Below are 18,303 nucleotides of genomic sequence, written 5' to 3'. Positions count from 1 at the left end.
AGAAAGAAAGAAAGAAAGAAAGAAAGAAAGAAAGAAAGAAAGAAAGAAAGAAAGAAAGAAAGAAAGAAAGAAAGAAAGAAAGAAAGAAGCAGCTGCCTGTAGTTGCATCAGAGTTGCTTCACCACCTATAAGCTACAAGAAAAAAGCCTTGCTGAGCAAACATGGTCACATATCCGTCGAGCCTTCTGGTTTAAAAAGTGGAATCCAAAATTCAGTTAAGTGTTTCAGTGCAATTTTTGGCCTCTCCCAAGGAACACAAGTGTCACTGGTGACATATTTATCTGCCATACTATGTTCTATAGTAACATATGCTCATAAGCAATCCTTTTTACAGTTCTCAGCTGCTGCATAATTGCTTGTGTCTTGTTCATTGTATGACAGCAGAACTGTTCATTAGTGAAGCTAACCACAACCAAAGGACGTATACCCTGCACTCTGTCAGTTAGTTACAAAGTGCAGTTAGTTGCAAATTCAGTTGCAGCTGATTTTAAGTCAAAACTCCTAGTTCTTGAAGCATTAGTTTAGGTTACTCACATGAACTAGAAGTTTTCAAGAGCCTCATCTCCATACATTAATTTTGGAGCAACACATAACCAGCTAAAAGATACAAACAAACATCCTTGAAGTCAAACTGTCTTTATTGGCAGCAATACTGATAGAGTGTATGTACAAGAAAGATGAAGCAATGAACTCTCCTAGCATATATTTCCATCTGCTTTAATATACCACTGTCTTTGGCACCAAGAAAGTTAATTATCTTGATCTTTATCTTCAGCTCAATCATTTTTTCTTGTAATGAACTCCTGAAATTGTATTCAATTTTATCCTATTAAAGCTTTTTTCTTTTTTTTGTTAATGTGCTGTGTAACACATAGGGTAACTTGGCAACATTCAATGATGAGTTCTAGAAATAAGTTTCAATAATTATTTATAGTACAGGGTATACAACACCTCTTGAAATACATTTATTGCTGTTATATCAGTTAATGAGACTAAAAATTTCTGCCAAGACCTATAGTTAGCAGCACTGCAGACTGCAGTGTATGGTAAAGTAACAGCGTGGGCGTTGCTTTTTTTTTTTATGAAGGAGGAGTCATTGCTATGAGGCTAAACAGGTGGTAGAGCAGCTCACAGCTCTTTTGGGACTGACTGCCACTTTGATGCTTGGCATATCAGAGTTTCCAGCAAGCTCAGTCACAATATCCTAGGATTAGAACATCAGTTTCTTTAGGGGATCATATACTTTAGATGCTAAGATAGCTCCTTTTCATCCAAAAGAAAAAAAAATTAAAAAAAAAAAACAAAACACCAAAAAAAAAAAAACAACCACACAGCACAGTGGATTAGCTTCCTATAAATCCTGGTCACCTAAGAAAGTGGCATAGCTCTCCAGTTTGAACTTGAGTACCAATACTTCTTACAGAGTTCCAAGTGAAGGCTTTTTCTTCCAGTCACATAGAGACTCTCAATATTTCAAAACTGCCCAGTGGCTTTCCCAGTGCAATGAAACTTCAGCTGAGAAATCCTGATGCAACTGGACAGGAGGCTGGCACTTCCTAGAGACAAATCTAACCTTCCTACTAACATTAGCAAGCACTACTAGCTTATTACCTCTTCCTTCATGTGCATTTACCATTAATGTTTGTCCAGCTGAAATTTTAAACATCTTGGGAAGGGACTTCATCTTTCAATGTGTACATACTATACAACATTGCACAAGGCAATTTCTTCCTCCCTTAAGCATGCTGTCTAAGAATGTTCCTAGAATACAAATGTACATCTAAGCTCAACTTCATTTTTATAATGTCCAGCAAACACACTGGAAAGATCTGCCCTTTAGAGCAGTATGATCAATTCCTTTGGTTTATCAGAGGGATTAACGAAATGCACATCAAATGTCATCCTGTTGACTTGTCTTGACACAAAGGCATGCTTGCCTTTGGATATGCACTGGATAAATAGGTACTCACACTCCATAAAGTAGGGGCCAGGTTCAATTCGCCATACAATTTGTCCTTTTTGCGTGCCAGTCACTCCCCGATTCTTGGAATCCCAGAAATTGGCTGGAGAGTTCTCATCTGAAAGAGGAAAGAAAAAGAAAATTGTCAAATAGTATTTATAATAGTAGTTTTCTTGGTCTTCTCTTTCAAGAGGCTCAGATATAAAAAATTACTTGTGTTTAAAAAAATATTTTAAAATATTTTTTTAGCCAAAAGATAAATGGCTTCTCTTTTACAGTTGATAGTTAGATCAATTTATGCAGAGTGAGCAGACATACACAGAGCCAAAGTAAATATACGGTTTCCTGTAAGAGGTGACCTGCCAAGGTAAACTATTAAATTCCAAAACTTCCCTAACTCAACAGAGAGCCTATTGGGAGCGTAGAGCTGATTGAAACTTCATCACAGAGTTAACACACTGTTTTATACAGCAATCCTGCTCTGTGATGTGAAAATCCAGCATTTATTCCCTAACTAGGAAGTATGGAATTGCAACTAGAGGTAGCAAGACTTACTTCAGTTTTTAATATATGTTTACATACACCAAAATAATCTGGCACTTTCAGTTTCCTGACAAGTACAGAATTATTTTCTATCAGTGAAGTCGAGTTTGAGGCTCAGAACTGTTACTTAGTAAGCCAGAGACACAAATGAGATTCAGCAAAATACATTCAAAAGAGAATGGAGAAGCAAACAGTAAGTATCTGCAGATCAGCTTAGCAGTATCAGTATTTTGCCCTCTCAAACTAAGCTTTTTGTCCTAACGGTAACAAACACAGGTCTTGGGGTTTGTTTTTTTATACACCAGCCTGTATTCAGGCACCCAGAACGCTGTATGAATGAAAGACAACCAGAGTGAGAAGCTGTTTGTAAGGGCACAAAGGTTAGCTACGATGACCCAGAGGAAGTGACATAAATCCAACTTAAATCTTTTGTACAGGAAGTTCTCTGGACGCTTTACAGGTGCATTTAGGCAGCTGTTTCTTAATCAGACAATTATACCTGTGACCTCAAATACAACATCCTAATTCTTTCCAGTGGTAATTGATATCCCTTAGTCTTAAATTTGTTTCATTACCCACATTCGAATGCAATCTTAAAGACTTCTCTAAGAGCTTAGTCTACCGTGGCTTTGTTCACAAAGCTCCTAACCATTCAAGCACATTTTCTTTGTGCTTTGGTAGGAACTCCCACATAAATAGGATTACAGAATTGTCACCTACATTTTAGAAATCCATATGCTATTTATGAAAGAAGAATAAACAATGCAGCGTTGTTACTTTTATCATGAAAATATAAACTTACACTAAAGCTTCTCTTTCTCCCTTTTGTTCTGACTGCTCACCTCAGTGTATGCATGATAACTCTACTGAATCATGGTTAGTGCACTCTACACATTCACATCCCACCAAACTGACATGCAAAGCATTTCCAGACACACGCTGGACTTCTGTGGTTGCTCAAGAGTAAGTTGTGCACCCTGTTCACAACCTAGAAATGCTCTGAAGAGTCAAGAGGTGGCCATGGCAAGCTGCTGACGTTTTTATGACTCCAGGCATGGGCGACTGAGAATTTTTAGAAATCTGTGGGCTGAACACCTCAACATCACGATGAGTCCAGAACAGTTTCATAATTATCTCAATGGCAGTGAGAAGGGACAGGAGGGTTCTCCTAATGCCTGTGATCCTTGAAAATATAATACTCTCAGGCTTAACTTTCTATGTGAAATCAACATGATAGTACATAAACTGCATACACCATAAAGTCTGGCACACAGCAGTAAAAACTTAAAACAACTGTACTTATTCTTCATTACAGCCAAAAACTTTCAGAGTAAACAAAGTATCTCACCCATGTATTTCTTCTTTTCAAAGTTATATAAAGAGGAACTCTGAAACTACAGCCTGTAAATGATCCCATGGGGCTCAAAAGAAAATAATCTCTGTATGTGGTTTGCAATGACACGCTAACTGAAACAATACGCTGTTGACTTATTTACTTTTCCTAACCCAAGGTCTCACTATTATCTTCCATATACAGAAGTCAAGGAAGCCATGAGATACAGCTTAACTTCCAGCAAAAGCTACACTAGTGCATATTTTGGTTCACCATACAAACTTGGTTATCCAAATCATCACTACCAAAAGCAAGCAGTTTCTTTAAAAATTCCACAGCTATCTGAAACACAGAGAGTTTTAAATTATTCAGTGTTCTCATTATGTCTAGATAAATAAAGATGTATAACAGAAAACCACCTCCCCTAACATGCTCAAGTTCTTCTGAATTTCTGTATTTAATCAATTGGAGAATAGTCTGTTCATAATTCTAAGCAGAAGGGCAGATATTTGGTATATTATAACCGTAAACATGAGAAGTTTTATTCTTATATTTTTTCAAAAAATTAAGGAACTCTGAAGCAATGAAATATGCCTTTAACACTGAGATTTCCAACATTTAGGCACAAGCAATTGTTTTTTGTTTTTTTAAAATCAGTAACTAAGTAAAGTCAATGGTAGTTTTTACAGGAACATTAGTAAACTTCAGAAAAGGTACTTCATGAACTGAGTCTTAAATTCTGAGCTGTTACTTAGAAGAAAGAAGAACGGTTTCTTACACATTATTTAATAAAATCCAATATTTAAGAAAGTGCCTGGATCTTTATGAAGGAATAGTCTCCTTTGCACCGATGAAGACTAAGTCATGGATACTCTGCCCACAGATACACTGTCATTGCAACAGAAGGTGGTGGAGACAAAGGGACAAAAAAATGCCGACAGACCACTGCCTGTCAGCAATCGACTCTAATTACAGAATTTATTTTGGATAGCTTTGGTCTTCTTCAGAAACAGATGTTTTTCTTCTACTTTTATGATGTTCTTCACATAGGGGGGAAAAATAACATTACTAATGCATATGGAAAAATAACTTCAAACCTCAGTTCATGGATTTTTAAAATAGAAACAACAGCAAAAAGAGTAATCAAATAGCATGAAAACATTAAAGTACACAATATTGCCACAATTTACTTATCAACATTTTGCAATAAAAACCAGTTAAACAGTGATAGTCTCAGTAATATTCAGCTGTGGGGGGGAAAAAAAAAAAAAAAAGCATTAAAAAAATTGAAAAAAAGAGAGCACAAAAAGCAGTGTCAGAATTCCCACTACCTCATCTCTTCTCTTCCCCAAAACATATCTATGTATGTACGTGTGTATATACACACACGCTATATTTATATATTCCATAGGGAACTTCAATTCTAAGATGTTCTAGTCCCATTTTAGCACATAATTGCTGCTGCTTGTGAAACCGGTGGCTGCTCCAGAATCTGGGCCAAGGAGTAGATATAAATATCCCTCCCCAGAACATAAAATATGCAACAAAATACTGTCTTTACTGCACTGGTATTTTGTCCAGTGAGTCTACACTTCTGAAAGAAAAAACAATGAAAGACACACAGTACTTTTCTACCTTCAACAATTCTTAGACACAAAATAGTACAGAAAGTAACTTATTTCTCAGAGCTGCAACCCCCGCACAGATCAGCACCTGTGAGACATGTTCTACGATGAGAAGTGGTTAGCAATAAATGTATCAATGTGTGGAAATTTACACTGACTAGTGCTCCTTGAAATCACTGTAAAGCAAATGTGTTCCGAGTAATAATGGTTTATTTAACTGCTAAGTAGTCAGTCAAACCTGGTATTAAGACCTTTTTCCACTTTTAGGATTCACCATCATTACAACCCCCTTTACGTTAGATACCAACAGCATCTGTAATACCCACAGCTCGTGATCTCCATGTCAGCACTGTAGTTCTCCACCTGTGTCCACAGTTCTGCCTTTATGTGACAGGGAATGGGATGCAGCTCCCTCTGACATGGCATTAATTCGGTACAGTTATGTGAAAAACAGTATAGAAATACTGGAAAAATGGATGAACAGTGCAGTGAAAGAAGAAAGTATTGTTTAACAGAATTAGTTTTCTCAATAAAATTATGCCCATAAAATAGTAAGAGCCATAAGAAGCTCCAGTATTCCATGCTGCTTCTGTGTGGGGAGGCCAGAATTGGACCCAGCACTCAGATGTGTCTCACCAGTGCTGGGTAGAGGGGAAGGCCCACCTCTCAACCTGCTGGCCAGTGCTCTTCCTACTGCATCCCAGGATGCCAGGGGGTGGTCTGGGCACAGTGTTCGCTCTTGTTCAACTTCTTGTCCACCAGGACCTCCAGGTCGTCTTCTGCAAAGCTGATTTCCAGACAGTCAGCCCTGAGCCTGTCCTGGTGTCGGGGATTATTCCTCCTCCCCAGGAGCAGGACTTGGCATTTCCCTTTCAACTCTGTGACATTCCTGTTTGTCCATTTTTCAAGCCTGTCTGAATGGCAGCACAATCACCTGCTTTATTGACTGCTACTTCCAGTTTTGCATGAGGATGTTACAGGAGTGTTGAAAGCCCTGCTAAGCCAGTATCTAACATCAGAGATCATGAGACTTCCATGCAGTTCATGTTTTGTTCTTTGTGTCTTAACGCTTTCACTATTTCTCTCTTAGGAAAAGGAATAAACTACCCAAAATCCATCACCTTACATAGTCATCTTGCATAGCTTAAATCAACAAACAAAAGCCAAACAAGATACAGTCTTTGGTAAGACAGTTAAAAAACAAGAACTACTACCAATTGACATCTGAAACAAGCCTTATAGTCCCAGAGACTGCTCATATGCAAATCAATGCTCATCTTCTGGTCCCAGTTTCTGTGGTTAGTAGTGTTAGGTTGGATGATAAAAGGTTTGTCTCCATGAATATAAAGGATTTTTATTCTTCAAATATCAAAACATAACAGAAGTCACAAACTCCTAGTTTGGAAACATCCCTGATTGCTTACTGCATAGGAAAAAATTTAAAAGTTCCCTATAGTAATTTATGAGCTTCAGACTTTTGCATACTGATCTCTTTTATGCAATACATTTATAAAGATGCTTACATGCAGAGCTCAGAGAGAAGGTGATGCTTAATAGATTCCGAATGTCACTGAAGGGTTTTAACTACACACAATTTTACAATTTTCATCTTTCACTACCATATATGGGTATTCCAAATCACAGCTCTTGAAAAATCCATGCAGCTTAGCTCAGAAAAAAAACAATCATGTTGGTAACACCATTGTACCCCTGCATAATCCCTCATTTGGGATTTATATCCCAGTCTCCATTTTTTCATCCCTTTCTGGAAGATGTTCTATGCAAAATCTTTTGAAGTGCTTGTAGTGTTTACTCTTAATTTAAAATTTTAAATTTAGTTCAGATTGTCAAAATGCTGTCTTCCTTAGCATTTTAGGTTAATTTTAATAAATTCTTGGGCACTGAAGATGATGCGTGCAATGCATCCAATTATTAAGAGGGGTGTTTGCACTCAGCCTGTGGAAGCTTATAAAGCATCGATCTAAATGTTACTTCTCTTGTCAGATGTTCTCTTACAGTATGTATCAGAAGAGGTGGAAGGCTGGTAGATAACAAGGCTACCTGTAGTTTTGTCTCAAGCTAAGATTCATGGATCTGCCATCAGTTTCTCTCATAAGCATACCACTGAGAATGGTCATCCTCTATCTATTTTATTCTGTCATTTCACTTAGTCTTTAAAAGCAACAGGTTTGTGGTTAATCTGCATTAGAGGATATTTCTGAATTCAATTCTGAGCCAGGAGATCTCTAGGATGGCATCTCCAATATAAAACAAATCTGATTAACATGCATTTTACTGCATGACTTCCAAAACCTGTCCTGGTGCTAGTTAAGTGCACTCCACTTTTTCATGTAAGCACAGACTTCCAAAGCAGTAAAACAGACTGCCACCAAAGTGTAAGATTAGTAAGAATTCTCCAAATAGTACTTACTGTGGATTTTGAGCAAGTGACTGGGAAAGTCTGTAACACTAAATTTTGTGCAATATTTTCACTTTGGTAACCTCTAATAATTTTAATTCTAGAAATACTAAAAGAAAAATTAAAAAATCCATGGGTAATCATTAAAGAAATAGACACAATGTTTACTGAAGTAATGACCTAAAGCAATTTTCCCCCTATATCCAAAATATGCTTAAAAGTATTTGAAAACTGCACCAAGACACATTTAAAGGAAAAGACAAATTTTATCACCTGAGTCCTCACTCCTTTTCTAGAAAGCCAGTAAATAAATTAACAATTTCAAGGCAGAGCTTCCACTGCAAGCAATTATTATAATAAATCACATATGTCAATCCATTTAAAATACACTACGTATCAGTTACTACCGTATGTTAACCCACTACGTAGAGCTTATGTTATGTGATTTTCAGAATTCCCCATCTCAGTCTGTGAACAGTTTGCAGGCTTTCAGGTGGAACCAAAACATTTCTCATGCAAGACAGCACTAGTTTATGGAATACATTGCTGAAATTAAAGATCAATGCTTAGTTGCACCTTCTAGCCTTACCTGGCCCTTCCAAGGGATGCCTGTGGATCCTAAACTGCATTCCTCCATCCGAGCCCAATCAACAAACTGAAGAATAAAAAAAATTAACATTTTACAGGATGGATCCTGAAAATAGCATCCCTGTTCCCAATCACAAATGGTATTTTCTACAAAAGTTGCCTTCTGGACCCAGCCTGTGCAGCTCAAGTTTGGAGGCTTCAGCTCTGTTGCATAATCTCAGCTCCACAAAGCGTGTCTGTCCTCTCCCTTCCTCTTGTCATTTGAAGGAAAGGTTTTTAAGGAAGATGTTCTCAAACTCCCCAGAAGTTCCTAGCAGTTACACACAAGCATCTGCCTCTTCTCCTTCAATCAGGGGTTTATCAAGGTTCACACTGCCTGTGTTTAAACATATAAAGTATTACGTCCTTCAAGCTCAGCTACTTGCAGCCACTCCCCTGCAAAGGGTACAGGATGCTGAAGCCCCATCCTCCCTCCACTTCCTTCCTCGCCTCGTCCATGGGAGGATTCCCAAGCACAGCCCTGGCCCTGCAGCGTGAGGCGGGCTGATGTCAACAGGAGGATCATTTAAATCCTAGAAATGACGGCAAGGCAGCCACAGCAACGAGCACAGCGGGAGCTCCCTGGAAGTGTTGGCTTTTGTTTACTCAGTATTTTGCTCTCCCGCGTAACTTCCCCACAAACCCAGTTATTTTAGGTAAGACAACATTGCTCTGTGACATTTGGCTGGGATGAAGCTGCCTTTAACGGAGGATAAATCTGCACTGGGCATTCCTGAGCAGGTGGCTGAGCTACTATTACTACCTCTCCTCTTTCAGATTGGTAAATGCCACTTCAGTGCAGGGGCTCAGACAAGGCTCCATTTTGCCAGATGCTCTGACTGCTCACAACCCTCCTGGGGGATGCTGGCAGTTGACCTACAGCTCCTTCAGTTTATGGCAGGGACCCAAACTATGACAAAGCAGGCCCAGCCTGGCAAGAACAAAAAAGGTTCTTAAAGGTATCTTTGCAGTCTTATCCATGGTCTGCAGATCGAGTCCTTCACAGCACACATTTAATGAAATTGTACGCTTGTTCAGCACTAGGTTCAAGTCTCAAAGCAAATCTTGATTTTCCTAGTAATAACCAGATAATAAAAACCAGGGGGGGGGGAAAAAAAAAAAAAAAGCCCAACTCTTACGGGAATATTTATTTATACTTGTCTTGACAACATTCAAAAAAATGCTTCCAGTCAAAGAAATTAAGATGGTCTCTTTGGTAACGAAGAACTGAAAGCTACTGTATTACTTTATGTTTGCATGAGCATCTCTAGGAACTGTATTTCCAAAGGACAGGAGGGGAAAGAACACCAGAATTGGACTATTGTAAGAGAAACTTTAAACACTGCCGTGTATTAAGTGGCTGGAAACTGTCCTCCCTTGAATGCCAAGAGAGCAACCCCCAAAAAGCTGAGAACAAAAGTCTTGAAGAGTCTTAAAAGCTGCCTAAGCAGCTAGTAAAACCTACTACATGCTACCACAGATTTCTTTACTCTTCATAACATTTTAGAAAACTTGGATGCTATTAGAAATATAAGACAGAAATCTTCAGCTGAGAAAAGCAAGGGCAGAAAAGTACGAGGCAGAGAAAGGTACAACAGATGCTCTTACAGCCACACATAGGAGAGAATCAGCTGTTGGGGCTCTTCGTGAAGCAGATGGTGCACTGCCAGAGGGTGCAGGGTGACACTGCACTCCAATCTAGACACAAATATTGGCCTTCTTGTGGCACAGTCCTGCTATATTAGCCGTGAAGGATCATCACCATCATCTATATTCAGGTATGTAATATCATGACCCAGGGTGAAAAAATCACGGAGGTGTTTGTTCCTCACTGCACAGCAGCAATTTGGTCCCTTGCACAACCAAAATTTAGGGTCACATACCTCCACTTACTGCCCCCGCACTGTCGGCAAGAAGAGGAAAGACTCCACTCGCATTCCCTTAGGTGCCCTGTGTGACCCCCTACATACCACATATATTATGTTGCTGACGTTTATTGCACTCTATTACTTTACACAGCAAGAGCAATTATTCAGTTTTCTACTTGTGACTAACAGGGTGGTCAGGAATAAGCTGTGTTTCTCTAACTCTTCACTCCTACTTCAGCTGCAGAAGCAGAGTGAAGGTAGAAGCCATATCATATGTCCCATCCAAACACTAACAAAACCTTTTTGCTATTGAAGCTTAAATTAATAGAGTGGTAAGAACCTTACTCTCATTTTTATACTTTATTCTGACACTGGACATAAGATGGACAGCCTTTATTCTGACACTGGACATAAGATGGACTATTTCCTTCTTTTTCAAGAATTATACTATTACATATTGTTTCCTCCTATATGTGCACTAATACGTCAATGTGGGGATCAGAGCATCTCTATGTGCCCCTCACACAATGTGATATTTCAAGGCACAGCATTGGCTCAAAGGATTAGTTAACTAGAACGCAGGACACAAAGATATTGCAAAAAAAATACAAACAATTTTTTCAGACATATGACACAGTACAATGGCAGGAATAAAGTGGAATTCTACTTCTCTGTATTCAAAGTAAAGACATCATTGAAATTCAAAGCATTCAAAGACAAAAATAAATCCTTTCACCCATCTCACTAGCAAAAATTCAAAAGCGTAACAATAGGAAGGAAATGACCTCAAGCTTAACCTCTTTCCTGAAAATCTTATTAAACCTCCTACATAAAATGATGTGCATTTCATTCCCATCTACACTTTACACATGTGTGCCAGCCCCATGGCACAAGTGCTCTGTGTCACGGGGTCACCAACCAGCTAGCCAGGCTCACCTGGAAGCCAGATCCTCCACAACACATGTACGCAACACTTAGGTGTTTCTGCAGCGCACAGCAAAAGACTGGACACTATGAGAAAGGCATAATGTTAGACAAAAAAATTAAGCTAGAGAACAACACTGAATAAATTCTGACAGATGGTACAGAATGTCCTTAGCCATAAAGACCATTAGATACTTGAAGCCATAAAGACCATTAGATACTTGATCATACTTCAGGGAAGTCCCTACATCTTTCCAAAAAGCTAATAAATTACTTCCCATTTAGTTCACTGAGGTCCAGCCAGCTGTACGAGGGGTAAATATTGTGTGGGGGATCCTTCCATCTCTTCCTGAAGGAAGCATCACACAGCTGAGTCAAGAGCTGCACCACCTCTCATGTCAACTCACAGTCATCTGAATTGCTGATGCTTTGGGGAAAGTGACATCTGCAGAGATGGAGACAGCCTGTTCCTCAGGGAGAAAGCCAAAAGCAGGGGCCACCAAGCAGGGAACAGTTTGGACATTCAGATTTAGGCCACCAATGGCTATGGAAGTTGGACTACATTTATAATCTAACATACTAGACCAACTCAGTGGGCTATCATATTATAAAGATCAGAGAATAGGATAGCAAAGATGAAAGCAATATACTGAGGAAAAGGGGACCCTGTCTCTCTCTTTTATCACTCTTGACACTTTCAGAAATCTTTTTTCTTTTTAAGCACTTCACTGTGTCTCACACCTTCTTAAAACTCTGATACAAACCCATCTTCACAACTATAATTCCTTCTTAATACACTCCTCTCTGTGATAACCAGTTCCCCATCACATCCCCAAACACATCCCAACACTCCCACAACTTTGTAGCCTAAAGGTGATTATCTCTTGTTTTTAATGGTAGAAAGTCCAAGAAAAACAAAAAAAAATCCTTTGTGTGTACAAGCATCCTAAAAGCCTGTTATTCTGGGACAAGACTATTTAGCAAATCTAGAAAGACAAGCCATTTTTCCTAATTAACTGTAAAAGGGCATTTTTGGGTAAATACTGTCAGATCTAAATTTTTTAAAAAATAAATAAATAAAAGAAAGAAGAAGCTGTACCTAAGCTTTTATGTGTCATATTTTATCTCCCTGTAAGTTTATTGTGGAATGTTTTTCATCATTTTCCTTTTCAACCACAAACTTATATGGTGTCAGATAAGCACTTGTTTGCTAGCAGTGCATGAGCTGCTGTGCTTGATTTAACCACATGCACAAGAGAACTGCAGCTTCTCAAGAATAAAGAGCATGCACTTTTATCTGTAACCACATTCCCATCACAAGTCTTTGGCAGAAAAACTAGAAAATATAACAAAGTATTCCTGCTGTGGAAGACATGATACCAGCAAAGCTGTGCTTTTGTCAACATAGCCTATTGGATAAATTCTGTTGGTAAATAAACATTACCAACAAAAGAACAATTTTGCTAGCACAGCTGCACTTACAGAGAGGGCTTTCTCTGGTGTGGCTGTCTTAGTACAGATCATATGTAATCTCACAGCCAGCAGAAAAAGTGAGGGGTCATTTATTTCATGGCCTTCATGCTGTTTTTTTATGGACTAGCAGCATCTGGTCCTGTACAGATACACAATGCAGAAAGGTACCAGAAAAACTGGGGGGTTTGCTTTGTGTTTGTTTTTTTTCTGGTCAAACATTTCTGAAGTAGAAACAGTGGAAATCACTTCAGGAAGGGCCAGATGGTTATGGCAGCCCTGTCAAATCTATCACTGGGGTCAGCAAACCCATCCCCTCTCCCTCCTTCATAGCCCTGAAATGTACTTGGAACAACTCCTCTGCTGCTGCTCTCTGACAACGGTTCATCTTTTAATTGTCTGAGAACTGGAATAATCAGGCTAGTTAAAGTCTGGGCAGCACTGAGTGGCCTGTAATATATAGGAAATCAGATTTAATGACGTAATGATCTCATCTGGGTTTAATTCAGTAAAATTCAGGCTCAGTCGAGAACCATTATTAGCTCATAACTAACCTTAAGTACACTTGATTCCGCATGTAGTTATCCTGTAACTGACTTGCCTCCAAAAAGAGTTTTTTCTTGTGTAACTATCAGCAAACACAACTGCCATAACTGAGAGGCCTTAAAAAAGGCAAGATGACTGTTTATTTTTTTTTATTCTTTATGCTTGCAAATTAAAAATAAAACACCATTTTAAATCATTATTAAATGTACATATGCCCTTTAAACATCATTTGCATCACTGAAATGCACATGTGTAAAAAGCACAAGAGGCTAGAAGAGATTTTAAATCTGTTCTTTTAAATCTGATATTTTAAATCTGTATTTTGAAACTGTTGCAAGTGTCTTTTGTTCTATTTATATTTACAAAATTTTAAAATCAGGTATCAGCAAACAAGTACTTTTCAATTGTCCACCAAAACGTTAGGCTTGAGTACTCCTCTTTTTCTCCCAGTTAATTTTGCAATATGACTACCTATTAATCAGAGTAAAATTTATTACCAGCATATTTGCTATTACTTACCTCTAGGTTTGTACAGAACATTTTCTAGTTTCCTTCTTTTCTTTTCGCCCATCCTTTGACTCCCTTTTCCTTTTTCCTCCAGTCACTCACATAGTAGAAGAAACTACCCTACTTTATACAGGATTTACAGTAGTTCTGGTACATTATTCAGTACATTATCTGTCAATAAGTATCTAAGGTAAGTACTACTGCTACAAAGCTTCCTGCCCTAATTATCAGAAGCCATCCCAGCTCTAATTATCAGCAGCCACTCTATTTCTCATGCTCTACAACCTAATGATGATATGCAAGTACTTTAAAAATTCACATCAATTTTGCAAATGCTTTTGACAAGTACTATGTTTATTTCCTTTTTTCATCCTCTGGTCCTAAAACGGAGATGATTATATACAGGAAGAAACTATAATTTATTAACAGAGTTTTCAGGTTAATTAATTTATCAAGTCAAAAACTTGACCTGACAGATGATCCTCAAAACTGCTGGAAAGCCAGAACCAGTCATTGATCACAGTAATCAGGAATAATTTTAAAAGTCCCATTCTAACTTACTCAAGTGATACAAATTCCTCAATCTCTGCTATTACCTCCTACAAAAGCTGACCTGAATATACTGGTGCGTTATTCACTTGATGTGTTTTTTTTTCCACTCATATTCTAAGAGATACATTACTCGCAGAAATATTTACATTTCAGCATTAGAAAATATTCATACAGCGCAAAGGATGAGCTCAATCGCTTCAGATCAGGAACTGTCACTTAATGTGTGTGCAACAAATTGTCCAACAAAACCTTTCAGGCACTGCAGGGATACAAACACCAACCAACCCTAAGAAGCTACTCCAGAAAATTAACTTCATGATCTTCACTCATCAAAAGAAAGGAACCTATGAGCACAAGAGCTGTGTCATTCACCAAGAGCTTGTACTTCTAACCCTCGATCCATGTCACAGCTTTCAGTGAAAGAGCCGCAAGCCCCTATAGATTCATTAGGTGTATATATAATAATTCTGACTAAATTCTGGACAAATCTTTAGCTGTATATGTGCAAATTGCAAGTAAACAAAAAGGCTAAGTTCAGTAAATATACTTCTGTTGTAGAACTGAACAAATAATACGCGACGCAAAAGCTATGTATTTCTTCCTAAATCCCCATAAGGCAAAAAGTATTCTAATGAGCTGAAATCTCATCTGTGGGAAGCTCTCAGGTGTGTAATAGGAAGGAGACACTTCCTTGCCAGATGGCATGTTCTGCTGATGGCCATGGAGAGGAATGAGTGTAACCACCAAAACAACTTTAGTGTTTTAACTGCCCATATACGCATACCCTCTGCCAGTTATGACATGTGTCTTTTTGTGCAGGTGAAAGTTTCAACCTTTACTGAAGGTTTTCTGTAAGATTTTCATTTAAAAAATAAAAAAAATAATTAATTCATCATTAGCATGGGTGTAAAACTCAGAGCACAAAACATTGTGAGCCACAAAGCCAGCATCCCCCAAAGACCTGACACAGCCTATGTACATGATGATGCATCAGCTGGTTTTGTGGCAACCTAGCTGGGTGGTTTGATTTTGCTTTTGACAAAAACCACCTTCAGGTTTCCCAAAGCTCTATTTTCTTTCCTGGAAAGAATCAGCAAGAAGCAAAGTCAGTGCCAGACACACTCCCTAAGGGTCCTGTGTAGGTTCATTTAACCGTTCAATCACTCCTGCATTTTCACCTTGTTTTACTTGGTGTTTATTTAGCCTTTTTTTTCTTGTTTTTACTGTGTGAAAGTGTTATTTATTGCTAGGGACAAAGGGCTAAAATAAGAAGCCCTAGATGCATTATACCCACAGAACAGATAAAATTCCCAGAAAAAGGAGTTTTCCTACATACAGCAGCTGACATCTAGGGATCCAGGAAGTTAGTGTGTGTTTTGCTTTCTCAAATGGTTGAACCCTGGAACTACTGCAATGGCACAAATATCTCTGAATTTCCAGCAATGTGGCATCCATCAGCATTGGGTGGAAACAACTGATTCATGACTGAGAGGAGAGGAAAGACTGCCTTCAGATTCCTCAGCTTCACTTTTGATTGCACTTGATTACTGACTGCAGTTTCTGACATTGTCTGATCAATATTCTTAATCTTCCATCCTTTTGACAGCCGCCAGCATTTCATTCTTAGCGTTCAAGTCTATTCTCATGTCTAATACAGAAACATTTCTAAAAATGTTTTTTTCCTTGTCAGTTCCAAGTGATTACTCCCTGCCTTTTAGAAATCCTTTTGGTTTCTAAAAGTTGTCAATAAAATGTGTCTCTGCAGCACACATCTCTTCAGGATCTTGTGGGATTAAATATTCCCTTAGCAGCTGTTATTTTTTAAGTTTATCTTCAATATTATGAGCTCTTTAAGCAGGAATGCAAACTGGTCTATTGTCATCCGACAGTAATAGGTTTCTTAGGGAATTTATTAGAAAGTCAAAGAGCTTGCTGGTTTGGAATACTAAAAAAAAAAATCTGTATTTAAACAATACACTTTTGTCATACTTCAACTTTTCAGTAATCTAAACCAAATGTAAAACCAACTAACTAAAAGAGGAAACAGTCCAAGAATACAGGTTCTAACTCAAGGTAGAAATAGGCATCAATGCATCTCATACCTCTATTAAAGACTGAACACATTAACTATGATATTGTGGATACCTCTACATAAGCAATTTCTCCTTTCCTTTCTACAAATCACATAACATTTAGCTTAAGTAAACAGTAACATCCTCCTATTTTATTTATATATGTATGTTTGCTAAGGCATCCAAATGGCTGATAAGTAATGCTGTGGAAAAGCGAGATAAAGAGGTATGGGTCAGCATAAGGAGAGCACATCTATGCAAGCAGTGTGCTAAGGAAAGCTATTAAGGGAATATGCTGAATCATCACCCTTCACTACCTTTGTCACCATTACCAATTATTTTGCTGGCCAGCTACACTTTCCACCACCCCCTCAGTGCCTCATGATTGCAAGATCAAATGGCAGATTCCTCATCTTGTAGATTTTCCATTGCTGAAAAGTTCTTCCAGGCTTTTTATAGTCTCTTCACCTGAAGTGAGTTTATTCCAAAAGCTTTGTTCTGAACTGGCATAAAAGTAGACCTTTATAATATTTTAAAGATCATTATTGAGACCATCGCTACTATTTGACTTTAAATGTGCCGAGATGCTTTACCATTGTGAGAAGTATTTCATACTCCTAGCTCTAACCAGATTCTTCTTCTTACTTACCTCCTGCTTTTGATGTAAGAATTCAGGATTAATTTTAGATTTGATATGTCTATTAATAATTAGCAGAATGAACACATTGTATAGGATATTTTGAGTTCATTCTCAAACCCAGCAAAACTTTAAGAAATTAAATAATATCTCTAAGCATTTATTACTAATGTTGCACCTGAAATAAAATATCTTAAATGTTCCCAAAGACATGTATTATTTATTCCCTTACTGGTAGATGACAATAGCCAACACTACTCAGTATGGTAGTGTATATCCAAGAAGTAGGCAAGCAATATATAAAAACAAATAAACAAAAAAGAAACCTATGGCTTTAAAGTATACAAAAACGCTTTCTTAAACAAAAAAAATCCCATTCAGGTTGGTCACACATTACAGCTACCTATGCACGATTTCATACAGTGAGCTCTGATCCTGAAAACTTTGTTAATACAACTTGTGAATTGAGTCCCTGGGGCATAATTCTCAGCTAAACTGTGCCTTCTTTATTTTTGTATAATTTTACACTGTGGGTCATTGATTACTTGCAAACACAGACTATCCAATTTGGGGATCTGGCACTAGCATGCTGACATTGCAGAATTTAACAGCACAATTAAGGAAACACTGTAGACACCAGGAGAAGGGTTTTTTGGATGAAAATATGACTGAAGTCTGGCCCAGTTCACTTTTCAGAAGCACATCATGCTTTCTTCAGTAATTTCCAGCAAACAGTATAGTTGGTTACACTTTGTATTAATATTCAAGCAGACACAGGATAACCCAGAAATACTTCTGAAGAGGAGCACATTCTAAATTTGCATATACACTTTCAAAGATGCTATTTTTGCAAGGTATACAGGCACAAGAAATGTAATTTGTTCACTTCTGTCTCTGCTTGCATTCTCGTACTGTCCCTGACCTGATTCAGGTTCCCTTGCACTGCAGCCTGGGGCTTGTTTACCTGACAGAAATTCACAAGTTTTTGTTGGTTCTTTGCTGAGGAGACCAAACCCATTTTGTCACAACATATCAACAGTTTGCCATGTGTTTTGGCTGATTTTCTCTACCACTCTGGATACCATTCCCTATGCCTTAACCTGCAAGAGGCATGTATGCTGATCTCCAAGTTAACAATGTGTCAAGCACTTTCCTTCCCACGTTCCTGCCAAATACATTACAATCAATAATTTCTTCAGATTCTTCACTCGGGACACTTC

General features: G+C 38.1%; 1 protein-coding gene across 1 annotated transcript in view; it reads right to left on the bottom strand.

Moving 5' to 3' along the window:
• Positions 1-18,303, bottom strand: part of HECW2 (HECT, C2 and WW domain containing E3 ubiquitin protein ligase 2) — a 113,201-nt gene that overhangs the window by 77,691 nt on the left and 17,207 nt on the right. Inside the window, exon 2 of the mRNA XM_026853072.1 lies at positions 1,971-2,078. Within this exon, the coding sequence (XP_026708873.1) occupies positions 1,971-2,078 (108 nt within the window). The remainder of the gene's footprint in view (positions 1-1,970; positions 2,079-18,303) is intronic.

Source organism: Athene cunicularia (assembly GCF_003259725.1).
Source record: "Athene cunicularia isolate RWA chromosome 7 unlocalized genomic scaffold, athCun1 chr7_part1, whole genome shotgun sequence".
In the NCBI taxonomy this organism is placed as follows: Eukaryota; Metazoa; Chordata; class Aves; order Strigiformes; family Strigidae; genus Athene; species Athene cunicularia.
Note: the sequence above shows the minus strand (reverse complement) of the source record. Positions and strands in the feature narration are given on the sequence as shown.